The sequence below is a fragment of the Festucalex cinctus genome, chromosome 12 (assembly GCF_051991245.1).
Source record: "Festucalex cinctus isolate MCC-2025b chromosome 12, RoL_Fcin_1.0, whole genome shotgun sequence".
Lineage (NCBI taxonomy): Eukaryota > Metazoa > Chordata > Actinopteri > Syngnathiformes > Syngnathidae > Festucalex > Festucalex cinctus.
This window is the reverse complement of record NC_135422.1, coordinates 23,070,494-23,091,616: the sequence shown is the minus strand read 5'-3', so window position 1 is coordinate 23,091,616 and position 21,123 is coordinate 23,070,494. Positions and strand designations below refer to the sequence as shown.

At 37.5% G+C, this 21,123-nt stretch overlaps 1 protein-coding gene across 1 annotated transcript in view; it reads left to right on the top strand.

Moving 5' to 3' along the window:
• Nucleotides 1–528: 528 nt before the first annotated feature.
• The window catches only part of kiaa1109 (KIAA1109 ortholog), an 82,364-nt gene continuing 61,769 nt past the window's right edge, over nt 529–21,123 (top strand). The window contains 16 exon segments of the mRNA XM_077539510.1: nt 529–681; nt 6,471–6,606; nt 9,143–9,259; nt 12,031–12,109; nt 12,192–12,256; nt 12,804–12,978; nt 16,083–16,164; nt 16,683–16,876; nt 17,130–17,209; nt 17,451–17,601; nt 17,729–17,885; nt 18,235–18,313; nt 19,389–19,480; nt 19,574–19,691; nt 19,831–19,986; nt 20,936–21,033. Coding sequence (XP_077395636.1) covers nt 6,501–6,606; nt 9,143–9,259; nt 12,031–12,109; nt 12,192–12,256; nt 12,804–12,978; nt 16,083–16,164; nt 16,683–16,876; nt 17,130–17,209; nt 17,451–17,601; nt 17,729–17,885; nt 18,235–18,313; nt 19,389–19,480; nt 19,574–19,691; nt 19,831–19,986; nt 20,936–21,033 — 1,749 coding nt within the window. The 5' untranslated portion in view covers nt 529–681; nt 6,471–6,500.

Genomic DNA, 21,123 nt, shown 5'->3' with positions numbered 1-21,123 from the left:
TGAGCTCTTTTAAAAAAAAAGAAAAAAGAAAAAAAAGAAAAAAAACATTTGATTGCCCACATTAGTCAGACTCAGTAGTACTGTATTCTGAATATATGCCAATACACTCGTTTGTATTACAGGTGTTATACACTCATGGTAGTGTTTCTACGTATTAAAGTATTACAAAATAATTCATAAAACATTTTAAACACTTATGATTGAATATTTTGTTAAACATTAGTTTGGCGGACTTATTTCTATTTTTTTTCAGTATTGGGCCTGGGATTAACACATGTTTTAAACATGTGGATTTAACATCACTTGAATTACTTTATGAATGATCACATTACAACGTAAAACGCGCACCTCTTGGAGGAGAAAAAAAAGTTTTTTTGTTTTTTTTCTGCGATTTCAACATAAGTCTCGTCCCACTCTGACGACATTGGTTTTGATTGGTACAATAAGCTGTACGTCAACAACAGTTTGCGCTTTCATTGGTCAGGTGAGACTTGCCATTTTCTTTCTATTGGTCGTTTCAGTAGCAGATGCCGTCAGAACCGGAAGAGATGTTGACTGGCCGTAAGCCAGGTAAATATTCAACAGAGATGGATTCTCTCCATGCCTGACACCATAAAATGACAACAACCGCTGGATAACCGGAGCAAAGATGAACCGGCGGCCTTTACGGAGGGCATCGAGGTACTGTAATGTCGTTAAGCTACTTAATTTCATTTATTATTAAAGGTGAAGTTGCAGGGTGCGGCCCGCTGTCATTAGCGTGCTAGCTACACACAGGGCTAACTTTATGATATGTACCATTTAGCTTTATTATTGACTATTATTGACCTGAAATCGCAAATGTCATTTGTCAAGTGGTCGGAAACGTGTCTCTGAACAGCATCCTCGAAGAATGTTCCATTTCAAATGGGCCATCATTACATGCTCGTTCTTGAAGAGTAGTAAACTGTACTGTGGAAATTACTTAAGATTTAGGATTATCTCGGCTGGTTCCAGGCATGGCTTTCCCTTTCCCATGTCTTTGTATTGTCCGCTAGATGTTTACGAGTAATATTTGCAAATGCATGCCTTCGTGTTTTGGCACTCTAAGTGTAAACAAAGCAAGTTAAAGTTACAGTTCATCACCTGATACGTGGACGAATTTCAATGCAGTCACCGTGATTTGTTTGGGATAAAATGACGTTTTACTGTTAATAGCCTAATGTCAATGCAATTGCACATAACGGCACAGACTATTGAATCGCAAAAGATTTATTTTTGTCCACCAGGTGCTGGGAACTTTTTCTGTTATGATAATTGATTTATCCTACCTGATGTTTTCAAGTAGTTGTAGCGAAGATTTGTAGAGGTAATCAAACTTTACTTACCTAAACTCTGAACTTTCTTGCCTATAATAGTTGCACTGTACACAATGTACAGTATCTGGATACAAGATACATTTGAGTGAGTTTGCTTGCCTCAGAAAATAGTGAATGGTGATGATTTTTTTTTTTTTCCCCAAACATTTTTTTTTCTGGATTAGTAGGGATTTGTGTTGGTGTGCATCAGTTCTCAAGCTTTTGACCGCTAAGCATGGCTGAATGAACTTACTGCAAATACCCTTTGCTGCACGCACATGTATAAACTCCCTCCAACAATACCTCATCACAAACAAATCCATTCCTCCAATAGGAACTAAAATAACCATGAACGCAAGACATACAGTAACCTGTATGGTCACATTACATAGGGATACATACTAGAGATAGACCGATATGCTTTTTTCAGGGCCGATACCGATTCCGATTATCGGTAGTCAAGGAGGCAGATAACCGATATTTGAAGCCGATATTCATTTGCAGTAAAAGTTAAAATGTTGGCACCAAATTTTTGAATAATGCAAACCCTAACCGTTCTTTACAATGGATTCTCACACTGCACTTTTCATTTTACATCCTTCTATCTGCAATAAGACGTTGGTGGCGGGGGGAGTTAAATGTGGGGGCCAATGTGACATTACCTTTTATAGCATTTGGGATACTTGTAGTTTTATTCTATAAATGTTATATTTTTATATTTTGAAGTAATAGGAGGAACCCTGTCATTCAAAATGTGCATCAGCTGTGGCATTACTTATTACTACAGCAAAAAATAAAATAAAAAAAATTCCATGAGAAAAACTATTCATCCCTGAACACCATACAGTTCTTGTAGACCTTATTATAATTATTGTTATTGTTACCATATAGACAGTTTTGATAAGCTGAGGATCTTAAATCGAGAACAGCAATATCATGCTACTCCTCTCTACAAGAGAACTGTCAAAAGACACTTCATCATGTAGTTTAGTGCCACTTAGGATGCCCCAATCAACGCAGAAAAAGGTAGAGTAAAATAACTTGGTTATAATAATAGTAAGAATAACTTGGTTAAACAGACATTGTTGCGGTGGACCGCTGCCACTTTCTGCTGTTTAATGTGTTTTACACTTATAGACACGTGTGTGTATATGGGCCCACTATTCTCTCACTACTGTACTGTACTGTATCACTTAATGGCACAGATGTACTTGTCTAAATAATAACTGGGCTGCAACATTGCTAATTCACATTAACAAGCACTGTCTTAGCTGTCCACATGAATAGTTACTAACACACGAGAAAGTTATACAACACACCAAACATGAGCTCATTATTCAAAGTATGATGCACGTAACGAAATTACATCACTGAACATTAATTGCAGCCGACTACGGCCGTAGATGTTACATATTAGTGGCATCCATTGAGAGCATAATGTCCCAACTCACAGCAGACATGACGTGAAAAGAGAGACAAAACAAGCAAATAAGCACACTATACTTTAGTGCACTTCTCTACTAATGCCAAACATACGGAAGAGAACACGTTCGTGTAGTTAAACGGTGTTTGAGACACTTAATTAGTTACGGAGCGGACTTTAACGAGGTGCACAACGAGCTGTCAATCAAATCGACGTCGAAGCTTAAGGCACACAATGGCAAACCAGTGCGACAAATAAACACAATATAAAGTAACTAAACGCTATTTAGTGTCACTGTGGCATCTCACTGCATAATAACCGCTATGCAACAAGTAGTGGACGTGACCCAGAATGCAATGTGTGCGTCACGAGAGGTAAATATAATGACATTACTCTACTCTTAACATGGAACTAGACAATATAATAATGACAACTGTTAATATTTGGAACCTTTCTAACAAACATTATTTACTTAATTAAGTGAAAATGTGTGTGATTCCCTCCCCGAGTAGTTCAAGTAGCGAATTAGCTACTGGGTGTTAGCCTACATGCTAAGCTGAACACACCACTGTTAGCTAGCGGGGATTCAATGCAAGGCAATGCAGCTCCATTCATATAGTGCATTTAATACACAACATATTTCAATGTGTTTAGCTTATCATGGTGAAACGATCGGCGGAGTCTCTTCTCTTTTAACTTACCTTCGAAGCATGTGTCTCGCGTTGTGTCCGTGGGTGCGTGTGTGACCGGCTACTGTGATACACGGCATACACTACTGATTGGTTCTGGCTCTTGCACGGCTAACCAATCAAATGCTGCTATGGGCGTTACATTGCTGGAGTTGGACTCCATAACAGACAGAGACGCTCTGGGCTGCATTCGAAGCGAAAAGACGGAGTTTTAAATGGATCGCTCATATCGGCCGTCAGATTAATAAAACAGACCGATACCGATATGTACCAATTTGTCAAATATCGGCCCCGATTATCGGCCCGACCGATTATCGGTCTATCTCTACATACTAGTCTGCAGTGGTCTTTCATTCCTAAAGTGGCAATGTAACCTGAATTCTAGCACTAATCTGTCACTAACCTGTGCTGAACAAGTACATGGTAGTAAATTGTAGTAAATATTCAATGATTGATTCATTGAAATACCAACGACTAGAATGGACGATGGAAGCCCAGTAGATGATTAGGTATTGTAAACAGAAGCAGAGATGGGAAAAGTACTGACATTCTGTACGTGAGTAAAAGTACAAGTACTTGCATAAAGATGACTTTGGTAAAAGTAAAAGTAGTCATTCAAATAATTACTCAAGTAAAAGTAAAAAAGTACAGGCTCTAAATTGTACTTCACGAGTAAAAGTAAAAAGTATTTTTCCCGGATGTTTCCTCCTCGTGTCATATAATTTAAAGACAATTAAATTTAAAAGATCATCACATAATCTTTTAAATTTAAATTTCTTCCGTTTTCACTCAGGAAACTGCACTACATAAATACAGTTTTTATATCCATGAACTCCTCAATCTACACCTCTGGGCTTCTGTTAATGTGTGGTGGTGATTTTTTTCCTAAACCCCCACCCCCCCAGCCTGTATTTTGCCATTTTGTGTTTGTTTTGTCAACAGCGGGACATTTTTGTGGACAGACAGTTGCTTACCCCTCCAGCCAATCGCAGAGCGGGGGTTGGCGGGGGTGGGGGGCGTGTCACAGACGGGGCCGAGCGAATTTGTCTCCTGCATGACGTCACTCCCGTGGCAACTCGACAGCATGCACAGATTTTTTTTTCTTTTTTCACTCACTCACTCACTCACTCACTCACTCACTCACTCACTCACTCACTCACTCACTCACACACACAAGCTTAAAAAAAAATAAAAATCTGTGCGTGCTGTCAAGGTCCCGATTTGTAGACGATCCTATTTGCACAGACAAATCCATTATAAAGATGTTTTGTTCCTGATTATTTTTATATTTTGTGTTACCAAGCTATGGGAGCTGTTGGTTAATTTACAACTGTTCCACAGTTGCTCAGTTATTTAACAAACAAGTCATAAGATTTATATCTGTTTGTTTTTCCCCTTGTTTACAAAGTTGGAGAGGTGTGGATCAGTATTGGTATCGGTATTGGCAGATACTGAACCCAAGGTATCGTGGTGAAAAAAGTGTATCGGAAGTTCGGAACATCCCTAGTTTGTAACTTGCAACTGATGTCAACAAAGGAACTCCTGCAGTATACCCTGAACTATATTTATTTTTAAGTAAACTATGTTAATATGCAGGAAAACTATACGTATTGTGATCATGTTTGCTGCCGATTCCAATACCGATCACACATGAGTGAAACATGCCTGTCATATGGATAGATTAGCTGTAAATGTATTTTAATCATCGTTTTTTTCTTTTTTCTGCAAACTTGCATACAAATCAAGTGGAATATAGGAATCACAACAGTTTGTGGAGGCTTTCCCCCCTTTCCCCCAGCGTTTTATTAGTCCGGTGGCTCAACAGACTTTTCTTGCCTCCCTATGTGTTTTGGGTTTTGTTTTGTTTTTACGTATTCATTCAGCATTTTTTTCATCATCAGCTCTCTCAATCCCCCCCCCCTTCATTCACTTTTATCATGTTTTACTAATGTGAAATGTATCTTGATGGGAATGTGTTTGTGAGCCCGGTTGAAGAAGATTCTATTCTATTCTATTCTATTCTATTCTTTTCTATTCCATTATATTCTATTCAAGACAGACGATAGTCCAAACCCCTCGCCATTCGTAGGGCTGCATGATATTGGAAAAACATGCGAAATGCGATATAGTTGTTGAATATCGAGATATCGATATTATTGCGATATTTAATATGTACCTAAAGAAATAACATTTTTATTGTCAAATGAAAGAATAAAAAAAAAAATCATGTGGTAAAATAAGCAAGTTCAATATGTTCCTAGTTAATTCATTGTAATTAATTACCCTAGATGATCAATTATTGGATGGTGATGCACATTTAAGTTTATGTCTGATTGGTCAATTTTAGGTAAAAGCAAAAAATTCCATATGAAAATGATTGCATTGTCTTTACGTTATGCATATTGCATGGGCAATATTGCGATCTCGATATTTTTTTGATTTCTTGCCCAGCCCCAATTCACGGGGGGGATAATTGATGTTTTACTTGAGTGTATACTGTTGCGAGGTACAAAGTTTCCCACTTAAAAGTCAGTGAGAGCTGACCGATCAGAAAGCAATTAGCAGGGGGAGGAAGGAGCCATCTACCATACTGTTCTGTTGAGAATTCAGCTCATATCTTGCAATACATGTCTTTCAGTTAACAAAAGTTTGAAAGCTTATACAGTATTGGAAGCACTGTAGAATTTGAACAGAACTGTGAAAATATTTATTATTTCTTTTATATTTATTTTATTATATTTTTATGTTATTATTATATAGATTTATTTTTAAATGTTTATATATTTTTTGTTTATATTTAATTAAATTAGCATCTATCAGGTCGATTCTATTTGTGGGGTGGGTTAGGGTTGACAATCTCATCTGTAAATTATTTATATATATATATATTTTTTTTTTTTTCCGAGCAGCATTTGTGCATCAAATACTACATGCACCAATATAAAACTCAATTGCTGTATTGTATGTAACTTTTTAATCCCAGTTTTGATTAATTAATATCAGTTTTCTCTTCTCTTTTAGTAGTCGACATCAAAGAGAGAGCCAGTAGTCATGGATGTGCTTGGTTCCAAAAACAATGAAAGTACCTTCCCGAGTTTAGGGGATTTGGATGACTTTCTCACCAAGCACGACTCTAACTTCATATGGCTCCTTGTGGGTAAGTGCTTACATCTTTTCTGTAAACATACTTTTTATGTTCCAACAAAGTCAGTTTTGCTCAATTGCAAATTTTTATCGCAAAGAAAATTATTACAATAGATGGTATGATATGGCACACCCCTAGTCAGCAATTGTGTTCAGAGACACTAGCAATGTGATTGTGGGATTGTATGCTTTTGCTTAGGGATGCTCCGATCCCATTTTTTCATTACCAATTTGATACAGATACCTTGTGGTCCAGTATCTTCCGATACTGATCTTATTCCGATCCATACTACTCTGTGTGCCCTGCAATTGGCTGGCAACCAGTTCAGGGTGTACCCCGCCTACTGCCCAAAGCCAGCTGGGATAGGCTCCAGCACCCCCGTGACCCTTGTGAGGAGCAAGCGGTTAAGAAAATGGATGGATTTTCAATACATGTATTGAATGAATGTAATCATTACTTGCGTACCGCTACACTTTTATTTTCCCACATTCAAGCACAGTGTTAATGTTTCAACTGTACATCATGTTGTAGTAGCATACAATAATAAATACAAGTATATTTTAGGAATAAAAGCTCTACTTCGTTTTTAAGACCACTTAGGACCACTATGCTACTGTATTAAGATGGTGGTAAAATTATATATTTTTTGTCTGTATACAGGTAGTTATCCCTATGTTTGCCACATGCATTTTTTTTTTTTTTTAATAATAGTACAATACATATAATCACAATAACGTTTTGTCATGATTACTGCATTATTACAACCAACTGCAGTTGCAACTGTTAGCATTCATGAAGACGACAATCAATTCCGTTATGTAAAGTGCTGAGATATATGGGGATATGTGCGCACTGTGCAGGAGATGACACATGAAAATAGAATGAAACGGTTAAGCTTAATGAACTTAAATTAATTACATTAAATTAAAAGGTTATAAGCGGTTACGAAACACAGTCCGTGTACATGTGATGCCCTCCGCGGTCCTGGTTGACTTCCTGTTATTTTTGTTGTTGTTGTTGTAGTTTGTTTTAAATTTGGCTATGTATTTGCTGACACTACACCTAGTGTGATGTAGTAAGTACGATTGGCTGTCTGCAACTTGCCGCCACCAAAAGTTTACATAAGCAAAGCATAGAAAAATGAGCAAAGGAGCAAAATTTTGACTCCAAACACAGCAGCTAAAAGCAAAGGCGATATTCACCCTGTTTTTCGAGCGTACGCTGCATGTTTTGTTGCGGAACATATGCACTCAGACATTGTTTGTGAGCAATCGCTCCAGTCTCTGCTGAAATGCCACCCCGCCAGCCCACTTTGACATGCCTTCTGCTGTGTGAGTGGCTGGAGGGACTCCGATGAGTCTCTGCCCACAAAAGTCTCAAACAGGCCAAAACAAAACAAAAGTGCAAAATACAGGGAGTGGTGGTCGGAGACAAAATCACCACCACACGTTAACAGAAGCCCAGAGATGCTGATTGAGGCGTATTTCTTTTGTACACATTATCCGCTATTTATTTTTGAGGGAAATCCTTTGGACCATACCTTTTAACTATAAACTGTCATAAATTGATTGTGTGTATATACAGGTAGTCCTCTAGTTACGAACATTTGCAGATACAAACAAAGGCTAACAGTTTGAAAGCTAGATATAAATAAAGATGACTTGATGTCCATAAAAGCTGTAATTTGCGTGCAAGTTAAAATTTAAGTGCGCGCCACATCATACATTACGGTACAGTACTGTACTGTAGTTCCCATCTCTGCCACAACCCCGACGAGCAGCACCGTGCCATTTGCGCATTTCAACTTCTTCTCTGTCCGGCAATGAACGGCACAGTCGAGAGCCACGGCCTGTGACCATGCCACACGCAGTCTGCATGCCCTCGATATTGGCGCCACACGTGAGTGGATTTCAGAGGCTTTCAGGAGGATTTTCATGAAAAGCAGCCCAAAGTCTTCTTCTTTATCAGCGTAGTAGCAAAACGTATACAACATCTCTTCAGCTTCAAAATCACTTTGAATCTGACTCGGCGGTCGCCATCTTGACTTGATATGCGGCAATCACATTCATGTGCACTTTATGGACAATCGGAAAACTTGGTCTCCTTTAGACCATTACACCCAATACATAATGCTTTCCACTTCAGCAGTCTCACATGAACTCAGCTCAATATCTCTTCCAGCGTCTATGTACAGTAAGCATATTTATTTTGCTTTTATTGCATTGTACTGTGTAAAAATTGAATTGGATGGATGGATGGATGGCTGGATGATGTAATTTTATGTTTTTTAATTTGTGTACTGTATAGAAGGTGTATATGTATAAGGTATATAATTTAAATGTTCATTTTTTTTTACATATATTTATTTTATTTAAAAAAATAATTGGATACAATTTTATTTTGAAACAAAATTTAATGTGATTCAATTTACAAACAACCTCTTCGAAAGTTGAGGACTACCTGTATACTGTATGTAGGTAGTTAGTGTTTTTTTGCCTAATAAATAATATTTTCTTACCTAATCAGTTGCCTGTGTTTTGCCATTAAGCCACCATTCTGTCCTGTGGATGGATCATCTATTTGACTTACTACAACTCTCGAAATATTGGCCTCATCCTCACCTACATCATCAACAGACTCTACAAGGATGGCTACATTCATATCGGTGAGTTTATCAGCAGCTATTTCACATAATGATAAATTCAGCAGCGGATCGCTGACAAGCTGTGTATTAAAGGTTTTACTTTGATGAATAATTAAAGACATGCCTTGGTTCTCTTGGTTAACATTACAATCTGCTTGAGTGTCTTTACATAAAATAAATATTTCTTTGTGTCTTGCTTAGCCTTTACTTTTTAGCTACGCTTCAAACCAAACAAGTATATAGTCTTGTGATAGCAAGCACGGAGAAAAAAACAAACATTATTTGACAAATTGTGAAACTTAAGGATAAATGTTTTTGTAACAGCACAAACCTACAAATTCAGCTTTTTCACATGTCCACAGATATAAACAACCAGTTTGTATTTGGCAGCTAGTTTGGCTAGAATCACTTTTGCCCTCTGTGAGTGTGAAGTTTTATAAAGTGCTGAAATCCATTTCTTTTTCACTTGTTGCAAATGCAAATACACAACACATTACTAATAATGATTCATGTCTAATGAGCTCAGCCAAATTCTAACAATAACATTGATCTTAGATTTGATGTTTCTGTATTTGCTTATTGTGGCCAACTGGCCATTACTAGTTTTGAAGCTTTGTCGTAAGACGTTTGTTTGACTGTTTTGTGTTTGTGCATGATTAGGCTGTAAATTCCAGTGGGGCTTTGCACCACTGACAGTATGAGTGTCCTGCAAAACATAAAACTGCTTTATACCTTTCACATACAGTTTCCTTAGTTAAGCCTAGAAAACATCTATACTATTTTGAATCCAAAAATAATTTTTAACCTAAACAAGTGGCCTATTGATATAATCACGCAAGAGTGAAGTGTTTTTTGTTTTGTTTTGGTTTTTGTCGCTTCTGACTTTTTGATTCCTTTGAAGTTACTCTAGTGTTAGTCTTTCATTAGTTAGTTCTTAAAACATGCCTGTTTTAAGGCAATTCAATCAAGACATGTCTATAGCTGACCCCAACCATTCTTGGGGGACAGGGCCGGTCCATGAATAGGGAAAATCCTCGTATAATTGATGTCCATTGAAGTGCATTGGGGATAAATGTGTATGTGTGGGGGGGAACAAATTTTAATTTAACAAAACAACAACAAAAAAAAAAAAAATATTTACAAAGAATTGGGGGGAAGAGCAAAAATCTGCATTTTCAGAACCGCAAGTATGCAATGGCTTGATTTAATACGTCATCTTCAGTTTTCACTTTGTTATTGTACATTTACGTATATCTACAAACCTGGGATTCAAATATTTGCAGCATTTGTAATATTTGAATATTTTCCACTCAGATTTGCTCAGTTTGTAGCATTTGCCTCTTTTGGTGTGACAGCGTTATCTGTCCTCAAATCTAAAATCAAATCAATCAAATCAAATCTCTTCCTAGGATTTCAGATTAAGAAAAGCTTCTACAATAACAGAGGTTTTGTTGTCACAGCCGTTTGTTTTTGGCAGAAACTACTTTCCTTATTGATCCTTTCAACTAGGGATGTTTGATACCACTTTTTTTCATACCGATACTCAGACCTTCAGTACTCACCGATACCAGTAGTACATTTTGACCAAAAAAAAAAAAAATCTCTAAAAGATATTTTTAAACAAATATATGTCCTTTAATTTTGACAAAAAAAAACAAAACAAAACAGCACAGTCACTCTTCAATAGTCTTAACGCTAAAAATAAAACACAAAAATGCTCTTTTAGTTTAAGATTCACAATTTTGAAGTATTTCCAGACCGGTGAAGTTTTGGTGAAAAACTGCTGCAAGCTAGCGGCAGTTACAGGAAAGGAGGACTCACTTAACGTCTTCCCCCTCTGCCATCGGTCGCTTGTACTCGTCTGCGTCACAAGTACTCGAGTACTTGAAAAAAGGCTGGTATCGGCCCGATACCGATACCTGGTATCGGTACTCGCCCATCCCTACTTTCAACCTTTAAATAGTTGTAGTGGTTGCACAGTGTTTGTTTTCAGTGTAATCAAATCCAGTGCATCCGGAAAGTATTCACATTATGTTACATTGTCATACCAAGATGAAATATTCCCCCCCCCCCTCTCAAAATTCTACACATAAAACACCTTAATGACAACATTTAAAAAAAACAAAAAAACAAAAACAAACCATTAAATTTTTGCAAATTTATTAACTCAACTCAACCAATAAGACAGCACATGTTCATAAGTATTCACAGACTTTGCTCTGTACTTAGTTGATGTACCTTTGGTAATAATTACTGACTGCCACAAGCTTGGGACACCTGTTTTGGCCAGTTTCACCCATTCTTCTTTGCCGCACTTCTCAAGCTCCATCAGGACTCTGGCTTTGTTGCCTTTGCTGTGTGCTTTAGTTGTCCTGTTGGACGGCAACCTTTCACTCTGTGGCAGGTTGACAGGATGTCTCTGTACATTCCTGTATTCATCTTTTGCTCAATCATCCTGACTAATTTCCCAATTCCTACAATACAGGCCTGATTGGTGGTATTTTTCTCCTTTTAAAACATTTGGTAAAATGTCAAAAAAATAAATAAAAATAATGACGGCATTCTGTGGTGCTGAGTGTGGAATTTTAAGATAAAAATGTATTCCATTTTGGAATTAAGCTGTAACAACAAAATGCGGAAAAAGTGAAGCGCTATGAGTGTTTGATGGATGGATTGTATGTTGTTTGTTACTTTGTAAGGAAAATAAAGTTACCAAACAAAAAAAAAAGTAAGTAAAAATGTATGACTATCCACTTTGTCTAATACAAATTTGACCTTGTTTTGCTCCGTAGGCTCCTTCTCTTTCTCTGTGCTGTCAGGAAAGGTCATGTTCAGAGATGTTTACTATATCAACCAAGACATGTCTATCAGGTAATCTGGCCTCTTGATGCAATGCCCTCGTCAATGTAATGGTGTGTAAACCATCTTTTTTTTATATTTTGTTCCTGCATAGGATACAGGATGGCTTTCTCATATTCCGCTGGTGGAAAATGTATAACCCCAAGCAGAAACAGCATGGTGAGCAAAGTGTAGGATTCTCATACAATTCTGACACTGTACGTTTAGTTGAAATTTTGCCTTTGAAATAAGTTGACATATTGCTCATCCCTTTATTGCCTGTATCTCCTTATTTATTTTCTTCACTTATAAATGGAGAAAAGGCTTCCCCAGTTAATGCCATTGGTGGAGGTTGTCAAAAATGTTATTTCTGTTGCCTTAGGGGTTTGAAACTGAAGCAATCCATCTGTTTTTTATAGCACTTATTCTGTTCAGGGTCACCAGGAAGCTTACCGAGTAGGATATGTTGGCTATGCCGTGAACAGCTCACCAGTCAATCAAAGGGCTTGCACATTGAATTAGACAATCATCAACACTACAATATGGGACATTTTTTTTGTCAAACTTCCAACATACAGTACATGTTTTAGACTGTGGAAGGAAGCTGCAGTTCCTTGAAAGACTACATGCAAAGTCCACAAGAGAAGACCCAAGCTGGGAATGATTTAGGTCCAAACTAAGATTCAAAGACATTTCTGATTTAATGTTACTGATGTTGTGTTATCAGACCCCAAGGCTGAGACCAGGCTTTACGTGACAGTTAACGGTTTCGAATTTCATGTCTACAATCGGACTGACCTATATGCCCACCTGCAAGAGACTTTCGGCCTGGAGCCGACACTGAGCAGGCTCAAGAAAGATGATGACCATGATGAGGAGGGAAAAAACAAGACCCTGGAACAGTAAGACCTGCTTTTATATATTTGCCACTCTTTTATTTTAACATTTGTGTTGGATTCTTTGTTGTCTGTACGCTGTTTTCACTTTTGGGGTTTTTGTGTGCACAGGTTAACATTTTATTTTGTATCTCGTCTATCACAGTGAAATTGTGACATTTTTTTCCACACTTCTCTGTTTTCATTAATAATTACAATGTCATTTTAGGACTGGAGCATTTATAATTACTTTTGATTAAAATTGCGATTCCAGACAATATCATCGTGATCGCCACAATTTTTTTTTTTTTTTTTTTATTTATTTTTTTTTTAGCTTGCCTGACCCATAAACTGTTGTATCAAGTATTTCACACATAAACGCTATTTCCCTCCTCTTCTGCAAAGCTTAGCAATCCAAAATGCCATTCTACTTGTGACAACCCATGCAAACCAATCAGCTTAGAGCTGCTGCTTGCGAACTGGAGGGAATACTGTACTTGGCACTGATGTGCCTCACCGAGGCACAAGCGAAATGGTTCGAAGTCCTCCTGCGCCGTCGTCAATCTCCGTCATTTATTTCATAACTCCCGCGAATCTGCGTCAGCCATCAATGCTTGAATAAAATTCCAATACATGCTACGAGGTCCACGTCATCCTCTCATTTTTATTCTGATGCATTTCATCAGCTAAGAGACCAAGAATTGGTCAAAACAAAATGATGTATCCGCTCTCACCTGGCTTTAAAGGTAGAAGAGTGCACTAGAGCGCTCTGTAATGAGCGTTTCGCTAATGGTAGAAACGCGGTAATGCGTTCCCAGTGTTAATGGGTTAAAGCAACCACTCATGGTCTCAAGCCAGCGTTTCTCTTGTGCCGGACCTAAGCCCTAAGCATATTCAAATCAAACATGCAAATTTATAACCTTAACAACATCCATACAGGATCGGTCTGGGCTGACTTCCAACGGTGCAATTGACCTTCAAGGGTGCATGTGGAAATTGGGCTAATGATGGTCTGACGCAAAGATGAGAAGGTTAGGAGACAGTGAGACAATAGAAAGGTTAGGAGTGTTGGACTGAGATTTGTTAAATGTAGGAAAAGGTAGAGCCATAGTTACAGAGTAGTACATTTAGAATGTGCAGAGGGTAGGACAGTAAGGTTAGGAACATCAGAGGAGAGTTCAAATTGTTTTATCACAGCCCTGGAGGAAGAGGAAAGACGTAGTGGTGATTTCTGAAGGAAGAGTATTAAAGTTAGGAGGGTGAAACAAACGTCAGAAATGGTGATGATTGTGAGGCTACAAATTGAAAATGTGCTGATGAATTTTGTCAAAAATATATTTGTACTAAGGTTATCAACATTGACACTTTCTAAATTATTGGTTTATCGGTATCGGTTGAAAATAGCATTATCGTGCATCCCGAAAATCAGCTTCATGGTGCGTTTACACAATGTTGCAATGTATTTGTTGTTATACTGTTAGATTATAGTAGGACTCGGAAGTATGCAAACAATTATCGGCTTACTTATCGGTTATCAACATCGGTACTTTCTAAATGAATGGTTTATCAGTATTGGTTGAAAATAACATTATCGTGCATCCCTAATTATAATATTGCGAGAAGGGAAATAGTGTTGAGCGCAGAGGTCAATGGGAATGTACCTTATATTTTTATTTATTATATTTTTGTGAGAGAAGAGTCAAGAAGTAAAACACATCCAAAATTATACCTGCTTTAATTGATTTAATAATGAAAATGATCTATTAAAGAATTTGGTTGGCTTTAGGAATGTCTGTCAAACTAACATATGAGCATCACTTTTCTTGGGAAAATTGCAGGTTCCCCAGATGATTATTTTCTTATGCTAGGTTCTAACCGAACACAAAATATCACATCGCCCCATATGTCTTGCGTGCGTTTGCTCATGGGGGAACTACACAACTGTTGCATCAGTGGAGAAGAAGAACGGCAGCTAATTTGAACTGATTGACTGACTTGTTAATCTGGTGACTGGTGGTTGTGTATTTTTTTTCTTAGTATGCCCCTTTGTTGACTGTTCACGCACTGTAAACAATCAGGTCACGCACTAGATATGCCAATTTCCTCGCTCCCTATTCTCCAAGTTGGCTGTGTTATGTGCTATTTGGTGCTCACAGACCACAATTAACTTTATTTCACCAGTATGCGTGTGCATGTGCGTGTGTGTGTTAGTTTGTGCTCGTGCTGCTGCTGCTGCTGCTACGTGAAATACATTCTCCATGATGATTGGCTGTCGGCGACGCAATGCGACTTGGACTTCACGTTTTCAAAATCCAATGACATAGGCGAAAAAGCAAATTTTTATTATCTGAGCGGTTAATGTTTGTGAACATAGTGACTTTGGGGTTTTCATCAGGATTTGTAAGATGTTCACAGACAGATTTACTTGTCTCAAATAACTTTTCAACATGTTCAGACAATTGTCTGTCTACGAAGATCTTTTGAAACTTTTACGAACCCCGGCGAAAACCCCAAATTAGCTCCATTCGCATGCATTTGTCGCTCATTGAGAAACGGGGAACTTTTCTTTTATGTATTTATTTGAATTTCCACTTTATAAATGATGAGGCTGACGCTAGGAACTCCCTATACTTTTTATTTTATATTAATAAAATAATAATAATAATACATTAAAAAATTATCTTTAAATTTTGGAAAACTTAATTTTCAGTAGAAAACTTTGATTTAGCTTAACACATGCTGATGATCCTGGCAGTTCCCTGCAATTTTTGTTGCAGCAAGCTGTCTATTCTTTGTTTATTATTGGCAAAGGGATGCAACAAGGGTCTAAAGACAGCTGCTGCTGACCTTTTAAAAGAATTTTTTTTTTTTTTTTTTTTTTGACACCAATATTTTCTCTTTTACTGTAAATTAATATCGGCTTGAAATATCAGTTATCGGCCTCCTTAACTACTAATTGGTAATCGGTATCTGCCCTGAAAAAAACATATCGGTCTATCACTAATCGAAACATACCGCCAGAAACGCTCAACTTTCATACAGTCTGACTGCAATAATGGTTATCATTAAATAGCAACAGTGATATAGGCACTGGGAAGACAGCACTAAATGTTGTTTTGGTTCTTTGGCAGTGTAAACATTCAAGCAGAGAATCCAGACCCCACGTCGTCTTGGCGCTCCCTCATTCCTGTTATCAAAGTTAACATCAGTACGGTGAGTTTTGAGTTCAAATTAGCACCCTTGGAAACTGCTTTGATTCAATAATGCACAAATGCTGTCTTAGAATGTCTTTTTTTTGTGTGCTTAAAGGGATGCTCATTTAGCCACTTTCAGAAATATAAATGTAGCATTTTGTCGAGAATGTATTATTATTATTATTTCATTATTTTCATGTACAATTTATCTTTTAAAAACACATTTTGTCACTTGCTGTTGACTGAAAATGACATCACAGTTGCTCAGAGCTCAGGGAATAACCAATTATGGCTCAGTTTGCAAATGTCACATGACCAAACCCAGTAAAAATGTGAGCCATCAATTTCAGTCGACAGCAAGCGGGAAAAGAGTTATTCATTGTATATGAAAATTGAAAAATAATGGTTGTCAAATGAATTATAGACAAAATATTAACTTATTACTGCTGAAAATGGCTCGGTGAGTCAAGTATCCCTTTATGAAGTGTGGTTTGCAAGCCCCGTAATATGTATTTTGTTTGCTTCTTCCTTTTGAAGGGTCGGCTGGCATTTGGGAATCACCACCTCCCACAGACTCTGTGCCTGAACTTTGAGGATGCCTTCCTGACCTATGCCACCAAGCCTCCCTCCAGCCACCTGGATCAGTACATGCATATTGTAAAGGGCTCGTTGGAGAACGTGCGAGTCATGATGGTTCCTAGCCCACGCTATGTTGGCATGCAGACTGATGAGTAAGTTGGTTATTATCAAACTTTGTAATTGTAGATTTTTTTTTATTTTTTTTTTAAAGCTTTACGCATCCAATAAGGTGAGATAAAATCATTGCCCATAAAACACTTGAAGTGTTTTCATGCCAATATTGAGCCACTTCACTGTATTTGGTAATAATATTCAAACTATTGGGCAAAAAATGGAAACAATGTCATAAAATACCGTGCACATTATGAACTCACAAAATTGAATGTTTTTGCAATTTCATTGTAGACCTCCTAGGCTGATGGGCGAAGGCTTTGTGGTCATGCAATCCAATGACGTAGACATCTACTACTACCAAGATGAGCCCGGTATGAAATGCAAATACACACACAAAACTGAAAACTGACAGCGCTGACTTGAGAGAGGGGTGGTAACTAGCAAGCAAAGCAGGAAAAAAAAACATAAGCAACCAATGGGAAAGCATCTTCTCATTTTCAACATTATTTTCCTGTTTTTTTCTCAATGTTAATTTGTAAAGTAGTTTATATTTTGTTAAAATGTATTCTTTCAGGGTGCTAATTAACCCATTTTTTGTGTGCACATCTGCAGGTGTGGTACCAGTGGAGCAAGAGATTGGGGAGGAAGCTGAGACACCCAATGAGGATGATAAGCTTCAGGACCTTCCTCCATGCTGGGGTCTTGACATTGTCTGTGGAAAAGGAACTGATTTCAACTACGGCCCCTGGGCAGATCGCCAGAGGTGCCCGAACAAGCGCATGACACAGAGATTAGAAAAGTCTAAAATTATGTTGTGAAGTCATATTTAGTTTTCAGACAGTGAAGCTTGATATGTTCAAGTTTGTATTAAAAACAAATTTTTTGTATAGGGATTGCCTCTGGAAGTTCTTCTTGCCGGCGGACTATCAGGACATGAAAGTGACAGAAATGGCCCAGCCAGGACAACCCAGGCAGATCCAGGCCTTCGAGCTCCGGATGAACATCATTGCTGATGCCACCATTGACCTGCTTTTTACCAAAAACAAGGTATGCTCCACTCTTGAATTTTTTCTGTGTGCTTGTTTTTTTTTTGTTTTTTTTTTGCTTCCTCGTCATTCAAACCCTTTATTATGTTTTATGAAAAATAGGAACATGGGATATGTTATGTTTATTGTGGAAGTTGTGAATTTTAATTATCTTGTGAATGAATTGACAATTTACATGCTGTCTTAATATTATGGTGATGTAGTATTTCTGTATCTGATAGCTTCCTCCATTGACCAAACATTCACTGTGGGAATACTCAGTCGTGTTTACTGTTTTGAACATACCTGGCAACCTGAAGTGTGAAGCTTGGTGAAAACGTGACTTCTCTTGTCTTCATTCTTCTTACTAGGAAACCAATGCCATCCATGTGAATGTAGGTGCCGGTTCTTACCTGGAAGTCAACATCCCCATGACTGTAGGAGAGACCGGTAAGACTTTCTGATAAAGTTGCTGAACCACAACCAAACTTGTGTATATATTATATAGAGGACCATGTCAAATATGCACAACACTGGCCAGGGAGGTTTGATGTTGTGTTACCGGTCACTGGTTGGTCGGTCATTGTTTTCCAAAGTAAAACCACTATATCACAATATGATATTTATATATTATATATATTAAATTGATGCATATGAGGGACGCACTTCTATCATGAAAGTGTAGACACAGAATTAAAAGAGAGTATTGCTAAAGGAGTCTCAATTTAATAAATAGCAGGACAGATGTATTTGTACAACACAATTCATAGACAAGAGAATTCAGTGCTTTTACAAATCGATGAAAAAAATAAAAATACACATTTACAATTGCAACATAATCAATCTACGTTTTTGTGACATTACTTCACAGTCATGGCCATGAATGCAATTATTGTACAAGCAAGTATACTAAGTATACCCCGGGCTATCCAAAGATTATGCTAAATAATTTGTTTCATAAAAACTTCAGAGTCTCTAAATGTTGAAATATATTTAAGTACATACCGTATTAAGCACGCAGGAGATTTTGTACCGAATGTGCTGTTTATTAGCAATGTACAAAAACATTCAAAGTCTATGAATAAATAACATTATTGTTTAATATGAATGAAATTTGCACGCATAATATATACTTGCTTAGTTTAATTTGTTTGAGGAACAAGTCAAATTTTGTCCCCTTATTATTTCATTTTCCACACACCCTATGACAAAAAAAAAAAAAAAAATGTTACTCCTGCTCCTACTCAAGGATGACTTAATCGAACGGCAACTGTTGTAGCATTACCCTCTTGGATGCTACATTACAAACAGAGCTAACCTAATACTCCAAATATAAGTCTATCTGTACAAATAATGCACTTTTTTTATGCCTTCAATATTTGTCGTTCAACTCAGCTTTAGATCTTCTGGTGTAATGCCATGTAGTTATGTTTAGTTGCATAAAACTATGTAAAAATGTAGTTAACTGTTAACACATACATAATTTTGAAGATCTGATGGTGTTGCGTTTTGCTTCTTCCCTCAGGCTATTCGCCCACCATCAAAGGACAGCTGCTTCATGTTGACACCACCAGCAGCATGCAGTACAGGACTCTTATTGAGGCTGAGATGTTAGCTGTAAGTAGCAGCTAATTACACAAGAGTCTCTGCAGAACATGCAATTTCAACTTGGAGAAAAAACCTAAATGTCTTTTGCCTTTGAAATTTCAGTTCCATGTGATTGCCAGCTACCCCCGGGTATGGAACATGCCCCAGTCTTGGCAGTGTGAGATTGAGGTGTACAAGGCCACCTACCACTTCATCTATGCCCAGAAAAACTTTTTCACCGGTGAGTTAGAAAAACAAAGCAGCAGCGTGTGTCATAAGAACATGTTTGGACCTCATAAGATACTTAAAATTCACAAATGTGGTTTAAGTGATTTTATTTTATTTTTTCCCTTAACACTTAGTTGTTGTTGATTTAACAGATTTGATTCAGGACTGGGCAAGTGACAATGCGCCAGACATTTACTCCTTTATTCCCTATTCCTGGACATTCAAAATGCTTTTTCACCAGTTTGAGATGATCTGGGCGGCAAACCAGCACAACTGGATTGACTGTTCCACCAAGCAACAGGAGAATGGTGAGAAAGATTTATGTTTGTCGTAATTTATGCATAAGCCCTGATTGTTGTCACCACCTGGGTCATGATTTATGACATAAACAGGAGAGAGATATTGGGTTCCAAAAAGTATTCCTTGTGAACAAAAATAAGTACAAAATAAAAATGCACTGCTATGGAGTTTGGACGACTGGTTAGCACGTCCGCATCACAGTTCAGAGGTCCGGGCTCCAGCTTTTCTGTGGAGTTCGCATGTTCTTCCCTTGGATGTGTGTTTTTTTCTCCGGGAATTCCAGTTTCCTCCCACATTCCAAACAACATGCACGGAAGGTTTTTGAATACTCTAAACTGTCCCTCGGTGTGAATGTTTGTTTTTGTGTGCCTTGTGATTGGCTGGCAACCTGTTCAGGCTGTATCCTGCCTATTGTCCGAAGAGAGCTGGGACAGGCACCAGCATAATAATAAAAAAAAAAAAACAATGATTGGGAAAGTCTGATTTCCTAAGTGCAATCAGGGATGCACGAATGATCTCCAGCTAGCAAAGAAGCCTATGAAGAAAACTAACATGAAGCAAATCACACAAATTTTCATTTTCATGCACGTACACGCACGCAAACACACCTTTGACCTTGGCATCTATCCTTACATGTTTGTGATTTCATTTTAATGTGGGTTGTGTTCAGCACTATATATATATATATATATATATATATATATATATATATATATATATATCCCAGCCTAATGTAAATCTAGACCACTATAATCCTTACCAACCACAATTGTAAACATAGTGTAAATGAAGATCTTTCAGTAATTCAAAATTGAACATTCTTTGTGGGCAGAATATTTGATGCAGCTCCTGTATTGATAGAATTGTTTTGTGCAAGTGGTCAGAATGTGGTGGCTGATTAGGGTTTACGAAATGTAAATGTACTGCATTACTCCTTACAATATAATTTTTCTGCAGTATACCTGGCAGCATGTGGAGAGACGCTCAATATAGACTTCATTTTGCCTTTCAATGAGTTTGTTCCAACTACTTGCCATACCCGCTTCAGTTTGAAGGTTAGTTCTTTTTTTTTTTTTCAGATATGATTTGCTTTGAAAATGCGGCTGCCAAAATATGTTTTCCAACTTTCCATGTGACAAAGTGTA